We start from the raw sequence: 19,475 nt of genomic DNA on the forward strand, positions 1-19,475 counted from the left end.
ACTTCTGTCCACATGGCCCTGTCAGTCTCCCCGGGCTTGTTCTTTGTCAACTTCAAACTGCCAAAAGACCAGCCAGGGGCCGCCCCGGTGGCCCAAGCGGTTAAGACACAACCTGTGAAGCTGTCCACAGCCTCTGCAGCACGAGTTTGATCCCCGGCCAGGGAGCTACCCACATGGCGCAGCAGACCTCTCCTGTCTCCCCTCTACTCCCCTCAGCCGTGAATCTCAGTGGATCTGCCTGTTCTACTCCCCACTCTGTCTCTGGTGCGTCCTCTCACCCCTCACACCCTGCACCTCTAGCCTGCAACCCAGTTCTTGTATGCATAAATAAATCTTTAAAAAAAAAAAAAAAAAGACAAGCCAGGGGAGGTTATTAACACGTCACACGAGAGGGTGGGAGAGTCCGTGTCGTCTCGCGAGCAGGTGGGGTGTGTCTGTGGCATCACATGGGTGGGTGGGGCGTGTCCCTGGCGTCGGGCACTCCCGGGAGGCTGGGGCCACGACTGGCCAGGGCTGCGGGTGGACAGTCGGGCACAGCCTGCTTACCTGCTCCTTGCTCATGTCCTCAGGAGCAAGCCCGTCGACAACCGGGGTCCCTTTGGCTCTCCCCTTCTTCCCCTTCTTCTTAGGCGCCTTGGGCGAGGAAGAGAGGGCGGTAAGGGGCACGCTGGCCACCTGCCCACCAGCTCCCAGCGGCTCGGGAGCCAGGCCTGCTTCAGGCAGGCCTCCTTCACTGCCTGTGCCCCATGCACGCCCTCACTGGCCCCAGGGCGCAGCCACACCTCTGTGGGGGTGTTTTCCCCCTAAGAGAGAGCAGGAACTGGCTGAGCCTCCATTGGGCTGTGGCAGAGAACTCCTCAGTGTGGGTGCAAAATTAACTTCCTTAAAAGGAAGAAAAATAAATTGAACAAAGAAAAAAAAAGACACACACGGGAAACCCTGGCCCACAGGGCAGCCGGCCTGCTGACCCACAGAGGCCATCAGACACTCGGGGAGTGCGGGACAGCAGCCTCCTTGGTGTTGCTCTGTGAGGAGCAGGGAAACACTTCCTTGACCCAAAGAGAAACTCCCACAGATAACCTGGTGCAGTTGGGGAACACCCAGCCCTCAGGTCCTGCCCAGGGCCAGCCAGCGGCCACCCAGGTCCTGCCCGGGGCCAGCCAGAGGCCACCCAGGTCCCACCCAGGGCCAGCCAGGGGACACCCAGGTCTGCGCACAGCTGGTCTCAGCAGCCCACCTGGCTGTGTCCACACATGGCTAATAGCCTGGTGCTTACAAAAAAGTGATGTGGAAATCTCAGAAAACATGAAGCAAAAAAAGAGGAGAAACTGTCCCCATTCCTGAGGCAGGTGATGAGGGGGGTACTGGGTGGCCCCTTCCCAGCTGGTCTGCACCGAAATCTTCACACCTGAACCCCCATCCCATAAGTCCTCCCCCCAGCGGATGCCCAACAGCTGGGGGCCCTCAGCCAACTGCGGCTCCCCCAACACAGCCCTGCCAGCTGATACCCAGCAGCTGTCCCCACAGACAACTGTGGGGAGGGACCCAGGGAGGGGGGCAGGGAGGGGGGCTGGGGAGGCAGGAGCTCCTGAGGGGCCCCCGGGGGGCAGCGGGTCCTGTCCCGGGGGCTCTGCCTGGGTGCCGCCCTCCACCCAGATCCCGCCGGCGTGGAGGACCCGCCAGACACCCCTGAGCCCGAGACTCCGCTCCAGAGACCGCAGGGCCCAGGGAGCCTGCTGCGCCGGCCGCCCTCCCTGGACGCCCCACGCCCCGCGGGCCCGGGTGCGGGAGCGCGGCGGAGCCCCTGCTGCGCGCCCCCGGGACGCCCCGCCGCGCCGGCCGGCCCAGGCCGCTGAGAGCCAGGCGCCCCCCCGCAGGCGAGACCCAGCCCTCGGCGCCCGGACCCCGCACGGGGACCCCAGAGCCGGCCTCGGCGCCCGGAGTCGGCGGGCACAGGCCGCGGGCGCGACGCCCCGCCCGGGCGCCCCCGCCAGGAGCCCCGAGCGCGACGCGACGCGACGCGACGCCCCGCCCGGCGGCCGCTCACCATGGCCGCGCCGTCCGCCCGCCGCGGAGCCCGCGCTCTGGCGCGCCGGGCGGCCGCGCCGTCTCCTGGCAACGCCGGGCGGCCCCGCGCGAAATCCCGCGGCGCCTCGCGAGATTGCCCGCCCGCCCGCCGGCCGGCCGCAGCGCGTCCCTAGCAACGCGGCGGCCCGGGGTGGCGCGCCCAGCCCCGCGGCCCGAGCAGCGCGGAGGGAGGGACGGGCGTCCGCGCGGCGCGGGTCTGCGCGGGCAGGGGCCGCTGCCGAAGCAGGCGCCGCCCGCCGCGAGGGGCCGACGGCCCAGCGGCCCCCGCCGTCCCGCTCAGCCGGCCGCGCCCCGCGTGTCCTCCCCGCAGCCCGGACCTCAGCGTCCCCTGGACCGGGTTTCCGGCGGGTGCGTCTCCTCGTCTGTTTGGGGACACAGAAGGTTCCAGAATCTCCTCCCCCTGGAGAGAGGCTCTGGGCACAGCAAGGCCCGGAGGACTGTCCGCCTGGCTCACGCAGGGGCTACCGCGGGGCTCGCCGGCCGCAGGTGCCACCCGGGCCCAGGCCTGACCAGACACCCAGGCCCCGCTGGGTCCCTGGGGAGACCCCCGGGACAGGGAGCTGCCCGATTGACAGCAGGCCCCGAGGCCTCTCCTCTGTGGGGTCTGCTGCTGCCACCGCTGAACACCAGACCCCCTCCCCAGAGGGGCCCCCAGACCCGGGGAGCACTGTCCACACCGACCTTGCAGGCCGATGGCCAGGCAGTGGCGCTGGCTGGTGTTTGCTGCAGGTCTGGGGTCCTGAATTAAACCACAGTAACACATTAGCAATGATTCCTTCCAGGGCAAGGGGCAAGAAGGGAGGGCCAAGTCAGGAGGGGTCAGGCCTCGGCTGACAGAAGCCAGTGGTCTCACTGGGGTGGACTGCAGAGCTAAGTCAGCCTGGCCCAGTGAGGCCGCGCATCTCTGCTTCTCATGCAGACTTGCGTGGAGATTCTAGCAAAGCCCTTTGTTCACATGTGTGGCCGAAGAGTCCACACTCGCGTCCAGCTGTGCGGCTGGGAGCCCCACGTGAATGACCCAAGTCCCCGGCAGAACCACAAGCAAATGTCCCTCTGCACAAACCTCTGGCCTCGGCGCCTCCTGGTTGTGCAGGTCAGAGCCATGGCACGGCGCGAGCAGGCCTGGGGGTCAGGAGGAGCAGACGGGCCCCGTTCTTGATATAAACAGCACAGCGAGCGTCTACAAGTGCAATCACCGGGCGTGTGCAGGAGTCACCAGTCCTGGAGGGAGAAGCAGTGGCCACTGACTCTGGGCGACAGGCACAACGGGTGACCTTTGCTGGTCTCTATACTTCTGCTTGAAAATCTTCCTAGTAAAAAGTCAAAATACATACTCACTGGCTCTGGAGCCAGACGAGGCAGCGTGCGCCTCTCCGCAGCACCCCTGCCCCTCTGTCCACTCAATCCTCTCAGGAGTGGGGATGACCGGTAGCCCACAGTCGCTGGCACGGCTGCCGCACCTGCACGAGTGCCAACCGGAGTTTGATGGTGACAGCGTCTGCCAGCTCTGTCACTTGGCCAGGCCCCGGCCACCGACCCCGCCTGCCTGCACAGGGCCTGGGTCTGGCCAGACCGGCCCCAGCAGAGGTGGCCCTGTCTGGCCAGCCTTGGAAGCCACAGCCTTGCCCTGCCATCCTCCAGTGACAGGGCCGCCGCAGATTCATGCAGGAGTATGGAAGGGAATGGAAGCTTCTGGAAGCCATCGAGTTGGAACCGTTCCTGGGAACGTTCTGAGGACATACTGGAGGCAGCCGATGCCCTCCCACTGCCCCGACCCCCGAGGCAGGACAGTGGCTGCTGCTGCCCAGCGCCCACCCTGCAGCACAGCCTCGTCCCCAGAGGCCATCGCTGCTGAGAGGCCTGTCCTAGTGGCCCAGGCCGTCACTTTAGAGGGTGGCAAACAGCAGTTTTTTATTTCATGCGCTTTGCAAACCGGCCGCCTCGCTGCAGTGACCGGGGCTGCCGGGCAACAGCGCCCGCGCAGAGCCCTCCAGCAAACCCCCGGCCCCCCAGGGCCGCCCCTGCTCGCAGCCGGAGTGGGACATCCTTCCCGGGCTGCTGGGGCGGTTCTGACAGGGAACGTGCATGTCTTGGGCAGGGGCCAGCGGCCGGCCCCCGGGCCTGCCCTCCCTGTGCCCGGGCGCTGGCGAAGGCCCTCCGCGCCCGGATCTCAGGCCTCAGCTCCGCAGACCCCGCCGGCCCCGGCCACTGCCGGGCCCGCCCACCCCCACCCCGGGGTCTCCTCTCCGCCGTCGGGGGCGGCTGTCACTCGGGACCCCGGGGCCAGCGCCTCTTCCCTCCGCGTCCGCGCGCCCTCCAGGCCCCGCCAGACGCCCCCGAAGTGGGCGGGCGGCAGCGGGGCCGCGCGAGGTGCGGCGCGGGGCCGAGGCAGGGCCGGGCCGGGAGGGTCGCGGGGAGGGGCCGGGAGGGGCCGGGGAGGGGTCGCCCGGCCGGGCCGGGGGGGGGGGGAGGCGCGGGGTGCGGGGCGGGGCGGGGCGGGGCGGGGCGGAGGGGCCGGCGGGGGCGCGCGGCGGGCGGGCCGCACCTGTGCCGCGGGCGGGGCGGAGCCGGAGCCGGGCCCGAGCAGCTGCGCGCCCCGCCCCGCGGGCTCCTCCCCGCCGCCGCGGCCCCCCGGCTGCTGCCCCGATGTTGCGCGGAGCCCCGGCCGCTCCGCCGCCGCAGCTGCAGGGGCGCCCGGGCCGGGAGACGCCGCCGCCCGCGCCTCGGCGACCCCGCCGGCCGCATGGAGGCCCCGGAGGGCGCCACGCCGAGAGGTGAGTGCGGCCCGGCGCCCCGAGCGCGCCGCCCCCGCCGCCCGAGACCCGCGCCGGCCGGGCGGGAGGGGCCGGGCCGGGCGCCGCGCGGGGGGCGCACGAGCGCGTCCCGCCCCCTCGCCGCTCGGCCGGCCCCGCGGCGAGCCCGGCGCGCCCCGGGCGGGCGGCCCGAGTTCGCCCCGAAGCCCCAGCCGGGTCCCGGGTCGGGGTGCGGCTGCGGGGCCGCCGCCGGGGCTCCGGACCGCGAGGCGTGGGGGCGCCCGGCCGCGGCCGCTTTGTTCGCCCAGCCCGGCTCCCGGGGGCGAGGCCCGGAGGCCGCGGCCGCATCCCGCGGCGCCGGGGCCGAGACGGGGTCTCCGGGGCGGGCCCGCGGGGCCGCGCGCGTCCGGGCGGACAGGTGCGCGGGGTGACCCCGGCTCGGCTCCCGGCGGCCGTGGGGACGCCTCGCCCTGGAGCCTGGCCCCGGGCGGGGAGGCTTCTGCGGACGCGAGGAACATTCTAGGAACACCCCCGCCCCCCAGAGCCCCTTCCGGAAGGCTTTGCGGGCGCATCCGCCACGGAACTTGGATGCAGACCGTGCACACCCCACGCCCTTGTCAGACCACAGTGCATCAGGGGGTGTGGAGACCCCGCCCCACCCAGGGAGCCCTCGGGAGCCGCAAGCCCAGCCGGCTCTGGGGCCGAGGGCTGGCCCCCGGGCAGTGGGAGGTGGGCAGGCAGATGTCAGGGCCGCCCCCCTGCAAGCACCAGGAGACACCGGGCCGGGGGCGCTTTCTTTGTTCACCCATTCGCACGGGTCCAGCTGAGGTCTCACCTTTGACAGTCCAGCGCCCCTCCCCAGGGCCCCCAGGGCTGAGGGGCCTCCTCCGAGGGACACGCCCCTCCCCCCAGGGCTCTGTGTGCCCTAAGACAGTGGAGGGAAAGCCTTTGGGGGAGGAGCGTGAGAACCCCCAGCCCCTGCACTGAAGCCCCAACCCAGCGGGGTCCAGCAACCGGCAGCTCCCTGATGTGGGCTGGGGTCTGCTCTGCCGGCCCAAGCTCACCCGCAGGTGGCCATGCCTGTGTGGGCACAGACCAGACGTTGCCCGGCCCCAGACAGACAGACCCAGCAGCTCTCCTCAGGAGAAATTTGTGGCGAATATAGCCATTTCATCTGTGAGATTCCCAAAATTTTTGATAGAAGGCCCCAAGGTTTTGATAGAACATTTTTGCTCCAGAACTGAGGGAGTGCACTTCTGGAGAGACCCCGGGCCCAGCCCCTCCTGCCAGGCCGGGACCCTGCCCACAGAGGGTTAGCCTAGGGCCACTCTGGATGCCGAGGGGGGCCCCCACCTGGGGCCCCGCAGCACCCCTCCCTCCATGGCTCTCTTGCTCTGTGCTGGGCGAGGCCCGGGTGCCGGCAGGGAACCCGAGATGTGGGCCACGCTCTCGGCATGAATGTACTGGAAAGTAGGACAGCCCAGGTAACCCCATCTTGTCCGCACATTAGTGTCCACCGGGGAGGCCCGTGGGGCTCAACACGTCTCCCCATGTTGCCCCGGTGCCTGCACCAGTGGGGCTGCGTTCCCCTGGCCCTCCGGGGCCCCAGAAACACTCATGCCTCTGCCAGCGGGAGCTGCCGAGCACCCCCCACTTGAGCCCCACCACCACGAGCACCCAGCCAGCTCCTGAAACACTGGGCTGCCCCCAAGAGGTGCCCCCCAGGCTGTGGGGCTCGGCCCTGGCCTACCTGGCCCTCTGCTGGTCTGTGCGGGCACCCTTCTCGCCTTCCACCAGCTCGCCCTTGAGTGCCAGGCAGTGGCGGTGCTGCCACAACCCCCAATTCCAGTAGTTTTACCACCCTGAAAAGGAGCCCTGCACCCCTGGCCTGGCCACCCAGCTGCCTTCCGCACCCTGCCCAGGCCAACCCCAGCAGCAGGGGTCAGCTCTGCCCATCGAGTGCTGACTGACCACTGACACTTGGCCCACCGGGGCCCTGCGACTGGGCTGCAGGGGCACTGCGGACACACCCTTCCTTCCACGTGTGAGCAGAGCCGCGTGGCTAAGGGCGCTGCCCCGACCTGCTGTAGCTGCCCACCACACGACCTCCAGAGGCCGTGTCCAAAGGCCACGTGGTGCATCCCTGCTGGCCCCCTCCCCTCGGCCCTCATAGGCCTGCACATCCCCAAATAAAGTACAGACCCACCGCCACAAGGGGCAGAAAGAACCCCAGACCCCCGGCCGGCCGCCTCGCAGCTCAGGGACAGAAGCAATGAGACAGCTTCTGGCAGGGCTGCCCAAGCAGGTGGGATGCGAGCCCTGGCTTAGCCGCTGCCCAAGGCTGCTTCCCTGCCACCCGCACCGGACGGAGGGCGCCCCTGCTGCTCAGAACCCCCAGGGCTTTGCCAGCCCTCGGATGTGCCCTTCAGGGCCTCTGTGGCGCCACCCGGGAAGGCCCAGCTCCATCGGCAGGATCCCCCGAAATGGGCACCCCTGCAGGCCTCACAGGCAGCCAGTGCGAGTGCTGGATGGGGGGGCCCCGCAGAGAGGCCAGGCATGAGGACCCACCTCTGCCACCTCGGCCAGCTCAGGGGTTTGTCCCAGCTCAGCCCTGCCTTGCAGGCTGTGAGTGGCCCATGGACACCCAGCAGCTGCTTGCCCTAGGCAGGGCCCAGGGCCACTGGCAGCGGTCTAAGCGGACGGGAGGCCCTGCCAGCCCAGAGCAGGCCCATCACTGCCCTCGCCACCTGCAGGCCAAAGCTGCGCACCAGTGGGACAGGACCCAGGGGCCCAGGCCTGCTCTGCTCCCAGGAGGGGTCGGGGGGCCAGCGCGGCCAGCCAGGCGTGGGGGCTTGGGGTGGGCCACCCCAGGGCAGCAGTCAGACGGACCCCTGGGCCGCACTCAAGGTAGCTGCTCCTTGCTCGGCACCACGCAACAAGGCTCCGTGGGCAGCCAGAGCTACAGGGCCTGCTGGGTGGGGAGAAGAGCTGGATTCCCAGGACGCGCAGGAGGGGAGCAGAGAACAGCCCCTGTCTGTGGGAGCCTGCCCCAGAAAACAGCCCGCATGGTGTCGGCCACTCTCAGTGACAAGACAGCCTTGGCGACAAAGCTGGGCAGTTGCACTGCCCATTAGAACATCGCTGGAGACCTGGGCAGGGCACAAGGGGGTGGGCGGCGAGGCGGCCCCCACGCGGCCCTCGGAACATGCCGAGGCCAACTCGGGGGTCACAGGCCACGCGGGCTGGGTGTGAGGGGCGAGGGGGTGCAGCTGACCCAGAACCCCGCGTCTGAGCGGCAGACGGGGGTGCACCAGCCACTGCCCGCCGGAGTTCTTGGCACCAAGCGCCTTCCAGTGGGCCTCCCTGGACACCGATTTCTGCTGCAGACGTGGTGACAGAGACCGGGGGGCCACCTGCTGCTCCCGGGGCCAGGGACCGTTGCCCCGCGCCCGAAGCCGAGGAGGAGGACGCAGCTGTCCCGACACCAGCGCCCGGGCTCCTGCAGGTCGCCGAGAGGAGGCGTGAGTTGCGTGTCGCGGGCCCAGCAGGCCGGTGGGGAGCCCTGGTGGGGGGCGCGGCGCCCCACCCAGACCACCATGACACAGACGGGGCCGCGGGCACCAGGACGCGGGCGTGGGGCTCTGCCTGGGCGGGGGCGGGCACGTGGCCCCCCTGACCCACCGCCGCCCGCAGAGCCCCTGAGCAGCGTCTCCTCCCTGGAGGTGCACTTCGACCTCCTGGACCTCGCTGAGCTGGCCGACATGTCCGACCAGGAGCTGGCCGAGGTCTTCGCTGACTCGGATGATGAGACCGGTGACACCCCGGCAGGTAGGCCCAGGGCGGGCACTGACCCACGAGCCATCCACCTCCAAGCCTCAGGCCCGATGTCCTCACATTTCCACACAGCTCCTGTCCTGGCCACCACCCCTCCCCCAGACTCGCCATGGAGTCCCCACTGGTGGGTTTGGCCTCCAGCCGCTGAGCGCAGGGGCTGGCGCTGACCAGAGGGGTTGGGCCCCGCGACCCCAGGACCAAGGGGGTGGTGGGCAGCACTGGGCTGGGAGGGCCCTCCTGGGGGAGTCAGCCCCTGCCGCCGGCTCAGTGGCTGTCAGTGACCACCCCAGCCTCATGGCCCCCTTGTCCCTCCAGGCCTGCAGCCGCTGCCCCGGGCAGGCTGCCTCCGCTCCCCATCCTGGACACGTACGAGGGCCGAGCAGAACCGGGAAAAGCAGCCTCCTGGGGAACCCCAGCGGCAGCCGGCGGTGCTGGACACGTTTCTCACCGTGGAGAGGCCCAAGGAGGACTAGGCGGCTGCGGCCCGGGGGTCGGCACAAGCACAGCCCAGCGGCCTTGCTCTGGTTCCTCCAGGGCGGTGCCGGGACCATGCCCAGGACTGAAGCGGAGCGGCCTGGGCTTCTGGAAACTTGTCTACGAGACTGGTGCTCTGTCCCAGAACCCCCACGCGGGCAGGGGTGACGGCCACCGGGCCCCAGCCCAGGAACACTGCTGCCCAGCCAAGCATTGTGGCCAGTACGGCGGCTACAGGCCCGGCCCCATGCCTGCCCCGCCACACATCTGGTCTGAACCCCGCGGCCCTGCCTGGGTGGGGACCCCGGTGCCTGCACACAGCCCCAGGCCCTCTCAAGGCACAACCCCACTGCCCCCAATGCTGCTTCTCGTGGCCTGAGGGACAGGATGGGCCCCTGGCCGCACAGCAAGTTGACAGCTTTAGAATAAAGGCGTGAGCTCGCCTCCGTCCCAGCCCCAGCCATTCCCACAGCCGGAAGCCACATGACTGCCCACAGCCACCTGGGCTATGCGCTCCTCTCCAGGCCGGCCGTGTGCCCTGCAGGCTCCCGGGTCTTCCTGCGGCTGGGGGCTCACTTACAAAAGGGGGGATTAAACATCACTTCCTGAGGCCTGACCCATCTCCTCCTTTCTGGCTGACAGTTCCGGGGTTCGTGGGGGCCACTCCAGTCCTTTCTCCAGCTGAGCCCAAGGTGAGGGTGCTGGGGCCGCACCCAGGCTGTGTATTTGGGTCACTCTTCGAGGACAGACGCCCTGGATTTCTAGTCCCTGGGCAGAAGGCAGGGGCGCCAGCTGGGCGGGTTCCACACCGGGGGCAGCAGCAGCCAGGCCAGGCAGGACCACCCGGGAGCCATGCCCTGAGGAGCCTGGGGCAGGAGGAGTGGCCCAGGTGTGGCCGGGACCCCGGCTGGTCTGTGCCCCCGGCAGCACAGAGGCAGGGCCAGGCCTGGGGAACCAGGCAGCTCAACCGTTCTGGGCCTAGGGGAACGGCAGGACACAGCTTGGGGGACACATTTCAGGCAAGGGGAGTGGGGCGCACTCACCCCCGGCTGTCACTGACTTTTTTTTTTTTTTTTGAGGTGCAAGTCTCTTCTACTGAGGGGCTCAGCAGGTCTTTATTCATTTTTAGCAAGCAGTGAAATTACATCATCATAGAAGCAGAGCAGAAACAATCAGTATATTCTTTTCCCATGTACTACTGGCTCCTATGGGTCTCAGCAAGATAGTAGCCTTCAAGGTTAATAGATTAAAAAAAAATAAACCTTACACTAAAATTCATTATTTTAGCTTAGGCAATTACCTAAGACAGCCAATAGCCGTCGGTACACTCCTATCAGCTAAAGCCTAAGCATCAAAAGACTCTTCTATTCATATGGCCTTCAGCTGGAGACCAGCTGCTTTCTGGTTATCGGCTAGCAGGGTTTTCTACCAAGAAACTTCTTAATACAGTTAACTTCATTTAAAAACTTTCCTAAGAAACTTCTAAAAAAAAAAAGCAAAAGAAGGATTTACTATAATTGTTGTCCTGGGTTGCTTGTCAGGCATGCTCATGTATAACAAAATTCATTCCCATTGTCAGGCAGGCCAAATTTACAGTGTTTAATTTTTAAGCAGGTATTTCTTAGTGCCATTTACTTACAGTATTCTACACGTATAATTTATTGCCCAATGTACTTTCTGAGAAGTTTTTTCTTATATGACCAAGAACAAAAAAACAAAGGGATGCTTATAGGTTATAGATTAATCTTCAGCCCCACAGTGTGAGGCTCTTTGGAAATCTTCGGCCCCATGGAGTGAGGCCCTTTTTCTTAGCTGCTTGCCAGTGTCTTACATGGTTGGGGCAGCAAGGCCCCCTGCAGCATCACACTAACATTTTATATAGTTTATAGAGTGTCAAAAAGCAGCTTACTCTAAAATTAGAAGTGCCCAATGTACATTAAATAGATGGCCTAACTACCGAAACTTGAATACTAGTGTAAGATGATTGACACATGTCAGCGCTTAGTGCCTGTGGCAGGCTGCTGCAGGGATGACCTGGGTCATCAAGAGGCCATTTTGTGCACTGCCACTGTGATGCCATCATGTTTCTGGATCATAATGTTCCCATTATCTGATTCTAGGCACACCACAGGAATATCTGTAGGGTCTGAGGTTAGCTTAGCTGCTTGCTGAGCTAGAACAGATATCACCCCAGCATGTTCATCTGACAGGGTCCCACGGCGGCCCAAATTAAGTCCTTGTGAATCTGTGCACAGGACTCCAACAATGGAAGGATTCTTCATTCCATCACCCACAAGCCTGTTGCGCGAGCGGCGTCCCCGGGACGGGACGGCCCGGCCCGCACGCGCCCCCTTCCCGGCCGAGCGCCCTGCCGCGGCCCCGGGCTGGCGGGGGCCCGCACTTGACTTTTGAAGCAAACAGCAAACTAGCTACCGAGTCCTAGGGTCTGGTCTGGTAAGCAGGCATTCCCCCACCCTCCCCCCTGTCACCCGCCTGGCAGGCACAGCCGAGCCCCAGCACCCAGCGGCAGCCCACATAGGGCCTGCTGGGGCTCAGTGGCAGCAGATACTCTGAGGCAGTGGCCTGGAGCCCCAGCCCTGCACTGGCCGGGGCCGGAGGCTCCTCAGCAGGGCGGGCAGTGGCACAGGAAGAGACTCCAAACCCCCACTCTGATCCTAGCTGCCTGCTGGCTCTGAGCAGCGCTGGGTGTGGGAGGGAGGAGAGGGGGCAGCCACGGTTGGGGGGGGGGCGTCTGGGTGCAGGGGGAGGGTGAGAGCCCAGGCTTGACACCCCTGATGTCACCACCCAGGGGTCCTGCCTGAACCTTGTCAGGTCGTCAGGCCCCAGTGACCTGCCCAGTAACAGGTGCTTGGCAGCCACCGCCCAAGGGATACAACACGACGGAGGGGCTGCCCCCCACCCCAGTGCAGGCTCCCGGCACCACAGGGTGATGGACAGGGCACCTGGTAGGCCCAGGCTGACTTTGCCCGCAGTGCACTAGTGTAGGGGAGTGGTCCCCCATGCTGTCCTGGGCAGAGGAGCCGCAGGACAGGCCCTGCTGGCTCAGGGCCTCCCTGGTGGTGCAGGGGTTGAAGTCTCAACGCCATCAAGCTATCCCCAGCCACTGCCCAGCCACTGCAGCCTGAGTCCATCCCCAGCTAGGGAGCTGCCCACATGGCCAGCAGACCTCTCCTGTCTCCCTGCTGCTCTCCTCAGCAGTGAATCTCAGTGGAGCTGCCTGTTCTGCTCCCCACTCTGGTGAGTGCTCTCATCCCCACACCTCTGGACTGTACCCCAGCTCTTGTGTGCATAAATGAAATCTTAAAAAAAAAAAAAAAACACCAAAAACCAGAAATGAGACACTCACATCAAACACAAGATGCTGGGTCCCTGGGCCCCACAAACACTTGGGGCCTCAGCCTTCCACTGCCCACCCCATCCATCCACGTGGCCACATGCAGCCAGTTCAAGGGAGGTGGCACCGGGAAGCTGGCCTGACCCAGGCCCCTCCAGGTAAGGTACTGGGCTGCTCCCCCACCATCTGGCATTCAGGGTCCCCCACAAATACAAGCACATGAAAGAATCTGAGACCCAGACAGAAGCACATCTGTGCACATAGCTCCCCCCCTTGATGAGAGGGCCCTGGCCTGCCATTCCCCCTCACTACAGCCCCTGCCTGCCGTCCTCCCCTACTCCCACACCTGCCACCCACCTCCACCTCCCTGCCCTGCCTGCTGCCACAGCCTCCCCCCCACCTCCTGTGTCCAGCTCCCACACTTTCTGCCCCTTGACAGCCAGGACCGTGAAGAAGAGTCGTGGCCTCTGTTCAGCCCTGGGGTCTCAGTGGTCAGGCAGTGGCCAGCAGTATGCAGCGGCACCGTGGGGAGGAGCTGGCCAGAACCAGGAGGCCTAAAGGGCCTATGAGCTGCCCTCCCCAGGAGGGACTCAGCCCCACCGAGCCCTTGGAGATTCAGGGTCCAAAAAAGGCCAGCAGACCAGCCAAGCAGCAGATGGCCAGGCCCCAGGCTGGACTGCCCCCCACATGGGCGGTAGCCCCACAAAGAGGCTGCATCTGACCCCAAATGTATCTGTGTCCCCTTTAGTGACCTAACTAATACAACAGAACTGAAAAAGGCCTGTTTCTTCGAAGACCAAAGTGAAGACTGGATCAGAGAGCAGCGAAGGCAAAGGCTGAAGAGCTGTCAAGCCGAGGACAGGAGCCACAGAAGCAGGACTGGCCACCCCCAGGGAGCCACATGCTCTCCACAGGGCCCGGAGCCCCAGGCCGGGAGTGGGGGGGCACTGTCCCGGGCCAGCTCTGAGGTCTGGGACAGCAGCTTCCACCGTGCCTGGCCTGCCAGGTGCACCGCATCCAGACTCCGCTCTGCCAGCGCCACTTCCACTTCCTGTCCTGGCTGGTGACCAAGGCTGCCGTGGCCATGGCCCGAGCACCGATTCCTGAAATCAGCACCTTTGGTGTTCTGGCTCCTGCGCCCGACACTGCTGGGGATTCTTCGGGAAACTGACAAGCTCCGTGATTGCCAACGTGGCTTTTTCCCTGCCAGCGGCAGAGCGCGCCAGCTGAGGGCAGTTTCATGGGCCGCTCCGCAGGCAAGGCCCCCTGCGCCCCAGCCAGCCCAGGGAAGGCGCTGCCCGACTTCTGGAGGCTGGAGAGGAGGGCAGCTGGGAACAGACAGCCTAGGCCCTGCCCCCGCCCGGCACACTGGACAGACACAGGGCAGCTCCCTGGAGCTGTGGCTGTTCCAGCAGATTCGGGGCGAGCTGGCAGGGTGGGCACAGGGACAGCCGCACCTCCTGACTGTCCATGCAGATGCTGGGGCCCCGACAGTTGTGTCCCAAAGCGAAGGGGTGAAAAGACACTGGAGTAAAATTTCCCACAAGAGCCAGGGAAACTAACCCAGAACTTGGACAGGTCGCAGCAGTGGGGAGCATGGGCTGTACACACACACACACACACACTCACAGCCCCGCACCCCCACCCAGAGCCTGAAGCCAGCAGCAAAAGGAGTGCGGGGAAAAGTGAGACTCTGCAGTGATGTCGAGAGAAAGTGTGACTCTTCCAAGAGGCTCCCCTTGCAGCAAACCCGAGGACCCCCCTCCCCGCGCCCAGCAGGGACCCTCCCAGGGAGCACAGCTCAGCAGCTCGCCCACCCCCTCCACCTATGAGGCCCAGGAGTGCGATCCACAGGGCTCCGCGTCCTGAAGACAGAGGGAGACTCAGCTGTGGAGGCACACCCATGGGAGCCAGGCCAGGCAGATCTGTGTACCCCAGAGGCCCTGAGGCTTTCTGGGGCGCCACTTCCTCCAGGTCTTGTTCCTCCCCCACCCTTAGAGAGACCCACACTCCCCTCCTCCCCTCCAACGCAAGGCAAGGCAAGGCAAGGCGGCACTGGCACTTTAAGGGGTGCGTCCAGCCAGAAGGCAGCTCCTAGAGGCAGGAAGACCTTGCTCCCCCAGCCTTCCCCCAACCAGCGCCCGGGGCAGGATGGCGGGAACCACCAAAGCTGCACACAGGAAGCTGCACACAGGCAGCTGGCAGGAACGAACTTGCTGCGCCCTCCAAGGGCTCCAGCCCCTTACTCCTCCAAGCTTCTTTCCCTGCTTTACTGAGCCACCCAAAGCCTGTGGGCATGGAGCGGGTGCGTACTCAGCACGCCACGGCTGCTGTCTTGTCCTCCCTACATAGCAGGAAGAGCGCAGCAACCACTGACAGCAAAATAATGGCGTGGACGTTTCCAGAACACAAGCATCCCTAGATGCAGCCACTCTGGGGATTCTTCATCTCTGGAGCAGGTGCTGCCACCTCGTCCGTGGCCCGCAAATCCCCTGTCCGGGACAGGGCCGGGCAGTCAGCTCAGGGTCATGGCAGCTTCTCGGTCCACATGAAAAGGGGCTGCTCCTGACCCCAGTAGGTACTGGACACGAGTGGCCTGTTTCTCTGCTGCTGCCACAGCATGGGGCTGGCGGCGTCAGAGAGCAGAGAAGAGCAGCAAGATCACCCTGAAGACAGACAGACCGAAGTCCTCCCACCACTGCATGGACCCAGGCGTCGAGGACCAACAGCCCAAAGGACGCCAGCAACGGGCACATTGAAGCCGCACTCTCCCCCCAACCATGTCCCCTCCCCCCCAGCAAAGGACTTTACTGAAGAGCAACTGGACTCACGGCATCTAAGGGGGGGAGTGTCACCAAGTGCTCACAGGGGAAGGCGCTTGAGCCAGATGCCCCCAGGAAACAGGGTGAGGTTTGCCCTGCTGCGCACGGTGGGAACACCCCAGGGTGGGGGGTATCCCTGGGTGTGCCAGGGCAGGGGATACAACCCCAGGTGTGATGGGGGGATGATGGAGGATACCCCCAGCGTGACAGGAGGGGGCACCCCTGGGTGTGAGGGGGAAGACACCCTCGGATGCGATGGGGGACAATACCCCAGTGTGTTGGAAGGGGAGACACAGACACACGCACACACACACACAGAGAAGGGGAAGCACCCCCCAGGTGTGATAAATAGGGGGTGTTACAGGGCAGGGAGAGGGGCACCCCAGAACCCCCAAACGTGCCTGCTCTAAATAGGTTTTCTGCCACCCGCTGCATCAAAACAAAACATACAGACCTTTAATGGAAAGGAACCTTAATACAATTACTGTGCAGCACAGAAAAGATGAAGACTAGAGTTTCCAAATCAAGCACCCCAAGTAACCTGTCCCCTCGTGGGTAAAAGTCCAGCCCAAAAGGATTGGCCCAGAGTAGGGCCACTGAGGCCTGAAAGCCGCCCCAAGTCTAATGCCCCTCCTGGTGGGGACCCACAGGAAAGGGTCAAAAACAGACAAGTCTGGGGGGGAAAGCGCAACATCAGAATCAAGATAAAAGCTGCCCCTGCCTCCTCCCGTGGCTCAGCGGCGGCCGTCCTCCCAGCCCAGGACCAGAAGCCCACAGCTCCGTCTCCGCCCCGGGCCTCCCCCAGGCCCCGTCTGCTCCCCACCCTCCCTCCTTCCCACCCAAGTCTCCTCTCGGGGTCTCCTCCCTGCTCGGCTCCACCCCCTTGGGTGGGGCAGGGAACCCGGGGCCTCCCCTTTTCCTGGGGACCTCCCTGTTACAGGGGGACACCCCGGGGTGTGCTGGGGGGATGCAGAAGTCACTCCCCGTGTGTCGGCAGGGGGCACCCCCGGTGTGTCGGGGGTCCTGAGCGGGGGTTCCGCGGGCGCTGTCGAACGCAGCACGACGGTCGCGGGCTCGCCGAAGATCCCCGGGCTCGGCCCGCGAGGCCGCGACGCGCAGGAAAGCGGCTCCCGGCCCCGCACTCGGCGCTCCCGGATGGCGTCACCGCCGCTCCAGAGCGGCCGCCGCCGTCGCCCGGAAGCGGCGGACGTGGCGTCCCCGCTCACCTGCCCGAAGGCGGCCACGGCCCTCGCGCCAGGCCCGGCCATCCTGCCGCGCCCTGCGTCCCCGGGGCATCGCCACAGGCCGACCAGAGGCGCAGCCGCAGCCGCCAGCCGGTGGCGCACGCCCCGCCGCCGAACTCGCGCCGCTCGGGCGCGCGCACGCGCAATGCCACGCAAACGAGCCACCGTGTCGCCACGGCCCCGCGGCGGGAGGAGGGCCGCGCGCATGCGCTGTAGCCCCGGCCCGGGGGCCTCTCTGCGTGTGTCTACTCTATCGCCCGACTCCTGAAGATCAGAACATGAACGCCGTTGGCTCGACTCAGGCGGCGCAGAACCCCCAGCGGCCGATTCGGCGGGGTGCTGAGAGAAAAACGCCCAGTTCCTTTAGTTTTATTTTAAGTCTGGCATCTCTAGGGACCCCTTCTGGGGTCCTCCGTGCCATGCCGTCCCAAAGCGCTCTAGTCGCCGCTGCTGCGTGTCATTGTTCCGCGACCGGGCGACGCCTTCCGCGCGTCCCGCGTGAGCGGAGGCGCCGGGTCCGGGCGGGCTCCTAGGTGTTTGTTCTCTGCACGCGGGGTGCGGACGCTCGGACGCCAGACACCGGCCGCGGTGGCTCCGGAACCATCCCGCCTGCGCCTGGGAGCGCGGCTGGGGCTCGAACGTCTGTCTACTCGCGGCCCTACGCGGCAAGGGACTGCGTGTGTCCACCGGCCCCTGCCCCTAGACTGCGGGGGTTTATGACGTTCTGGAGGCAAAGATGCCGGGGAAAAGGCCCCTGGGTGCGACGGCTCTCCGGAGTGCCAAGAGGGAACGGAAAGCAATCACTCTCGACATCAAACTCGAAGTGTTGCGGCGATTTGAAGTGGGTGAGAAGCTCAGCCAAATTGCAAAGGCCCTGGGCCTTGCTGTCTCCACAGTGGCGACAATCCGCGATAATAAAGAAAAGATCAAGGCGAGTTCGCTCATAGCTACTCCCTCGAGAGCCTCTCGGCTGACTCGCCGTCGAAGTGCGGCCATGGAGACCATGGAGAGGTTGTTGTACGTGTGGCTGGAAGACCAGAGCCAACGAAACGTGCCCCTGAGTGTCACCGCTATTCAGGAAAAAGCCAGGAGTTTGTTTGACGACTTACAGCGTGAACACGGCGAGAGCTCTCAAGCAGAAAAGTTCAGCGCGAGTAAAGGGTGGTTTATGAGGTTCAAGGAGCGCCACTGTTTGCCCCACTTCAAGATGAGCAGCTCGGCTCCCGGCAACAAGGACACCTACCCGGAAGTGCTGAGAAGCATCATCCGAGAAGGTGAGTACACCCCCCAGCAAGTTTTCAATGTGGTGGAGACAGGGCTCTACTGGAAGAGAATGCCTGAAGGGACATTTATCTCTGTGAAGGAGAAAGTCGAGCCAGGCTCCAAATCGCCCAAAGACCGCTTGATGCTGCTGCTTGGAGGCAATGCCACTGGGGACTTTAAGCTGAAGCCCTTACTGGTATACCACACGGAGAACCCCAAGGCTCTGCAGGGCTACTCCAAGCCCAACCTGCCTGTGATTTGGCGCTCAAACAGAAAGGCTTGGGCGACCAAGAGCATTTTTCACGAGTGGTTCACATACTTTTTTTGTCCTGCCATTGAAAAATACTGTGCCCAAAATCATCTCACCAACAAAGCTTTGCTCATCCTAGACAGCGCGCCATGCCACCCAGTAAACTTGAGTGACCTGTCTGATAATGTAAGGGTGGAGTACTTCCACAATGGTACCGCCGACTCGGTCCAGCCCATGGCTCAGGGTGTCACCTCTGTCTTCAAAGCTCATTACCTGAGAAGGACTTTTGAGCACATCCTGGAAGCAACAGATGAGGAGGATCCAGCTGTGATCAGCGAGTTTTGGAGGAACTATAGCATCATAGATGCCGTGGACAACATTGCCACGGCTTGGGAGGCACTCAAGCCAGCAACAATTAACAGTGCATGGAAGAAGATTTGGCCTGAGTGCGTTCAGTTCCATGATGTGTCCCAAACAGATAATGTTGCACAGCTTCAACAAGACATTGTGGCTCTGGCCAGGAGCCTGGCTCTGGAACAGCTGGTGGAAGCTGATGTGGGCCGGTTGCTGCAGCTGAATGAGAAAGATCTCTCAAATGCAGAGCTGATGCAGCTGGAGCAGGAGAGAGCGGTAGAGGAGGACAGTGAGGACGCCCCACCAGCCCTGCGCCAGCTAACCACAGGGGCGCTCTCAGCAGCCCTCGCGCATTTTGAGGCTGGCTTGCAGGTGCTTACCAGTAACAGCTCAGATGAGGAGTGGAAACAAAAAGTTTCCAAAGCAATCAACAATGCAATAAACTGCTACAGAGAATTGTACAATGAGAAAAAGCGGCGCTCGCAGCAGCTGTCTTAGGTTGTCTTCTGGTCTGTGTATCCTCTCAAAATCCAGTTGAAAAATGTAATCAGTCGGGCCAATTAAAAATGTAGCCAAAACTTTTCTTTAAGAAGAGTAAACATTTCAAATAAGGTCAAAGGCATTTGATAAATTGGGAGAAGACAGTTGCACCACATCTCACAGATAACAGGCTGATAAGCCTGAAAAATTCTTAAGAATGTGGAGGAAAACTACCAAAATCCAACAGAAAAGTGCACAAAAGAAATAATTTGTATGTAAGTAAATCAGGCCTTAAAATGTGAAAAGAAGCTCCACCTCCCTCATAGAGATACAAATGAAAGCTTGTGCACATAAGCCACCCCAGTGAGACCAGCATGTACCAGGACACAAGCGTCCTCCAAGGCCCTCGGTGCAGCAGTGTGGGGGGACAGTGCGCTAATAAGAAATAGGGCTCCTCTCCCACTTTCACAATTGTCTCTGAAGCTACACCTCCAAGAGAGAACACATGCGCACTGATGATTTGCTGCAGCCTTGTCTGTAGCTACAAATACTGCAGCC

The 19,475-nt window shown here is 64.1% G+C and overlaps 2 protein-coding genes across 2 annotated transcripts; both read left to right on the forward strand.

The window, feature by feature from the left end:
- Positions 1–8,602: 8,602 nt before the first annotated feature.
- On the forward strand, positions 8,603–9,226 carry DBNDD1 (dysbindin domain containing 1; the record flags this gene model as incomplete). The annotated part of the gene is made up of 2 exons (XM_084257306.1): positions 8,603–8,669; positions 8,991–9,226. 2 exons carry the CDS (start codon positions 8,603–8,605, stop codon positions 9,146–9,148), a joined length of 225 nt encoding a protein of 74 aa, XP_084113432.1. The 3' UTR covers positions 9,149–9,226.
- Positions 9,227–17,306: 8,080 nt separating this feature from the next.
- On the forward strand, positions 17,307–18,935 carry TIGD1 (tigger transposable element derived 1; the record flags this gene model as incomplete). Its single annotated transcript, XM_084257870.1, has 1 exon — positions 17,307–18,935. The coding sequence occupies one exon, from the start codon at positions 17,307–17,309 to the stop codon at positions 18,933–18,935; it is 1,629 nt and encodes a 542-aa protein (XP_084113996.1).
- Positions 18,936–19,475: the final 540 nt, after the last annotated feature.

The sequence above is a fragment of the Talpa europaea genome (genome assembly GCF_964194135.1).
Source record: "Talpa europaea genome assembly, chromosome: 16".
NCBI classification, from domain to species: domain Eukaryota; kingdom Metazoa; phylum Chordata; class Mammalia; order Eulipotyphla; family Talpidae; genus Talpa; species Talpa europaea.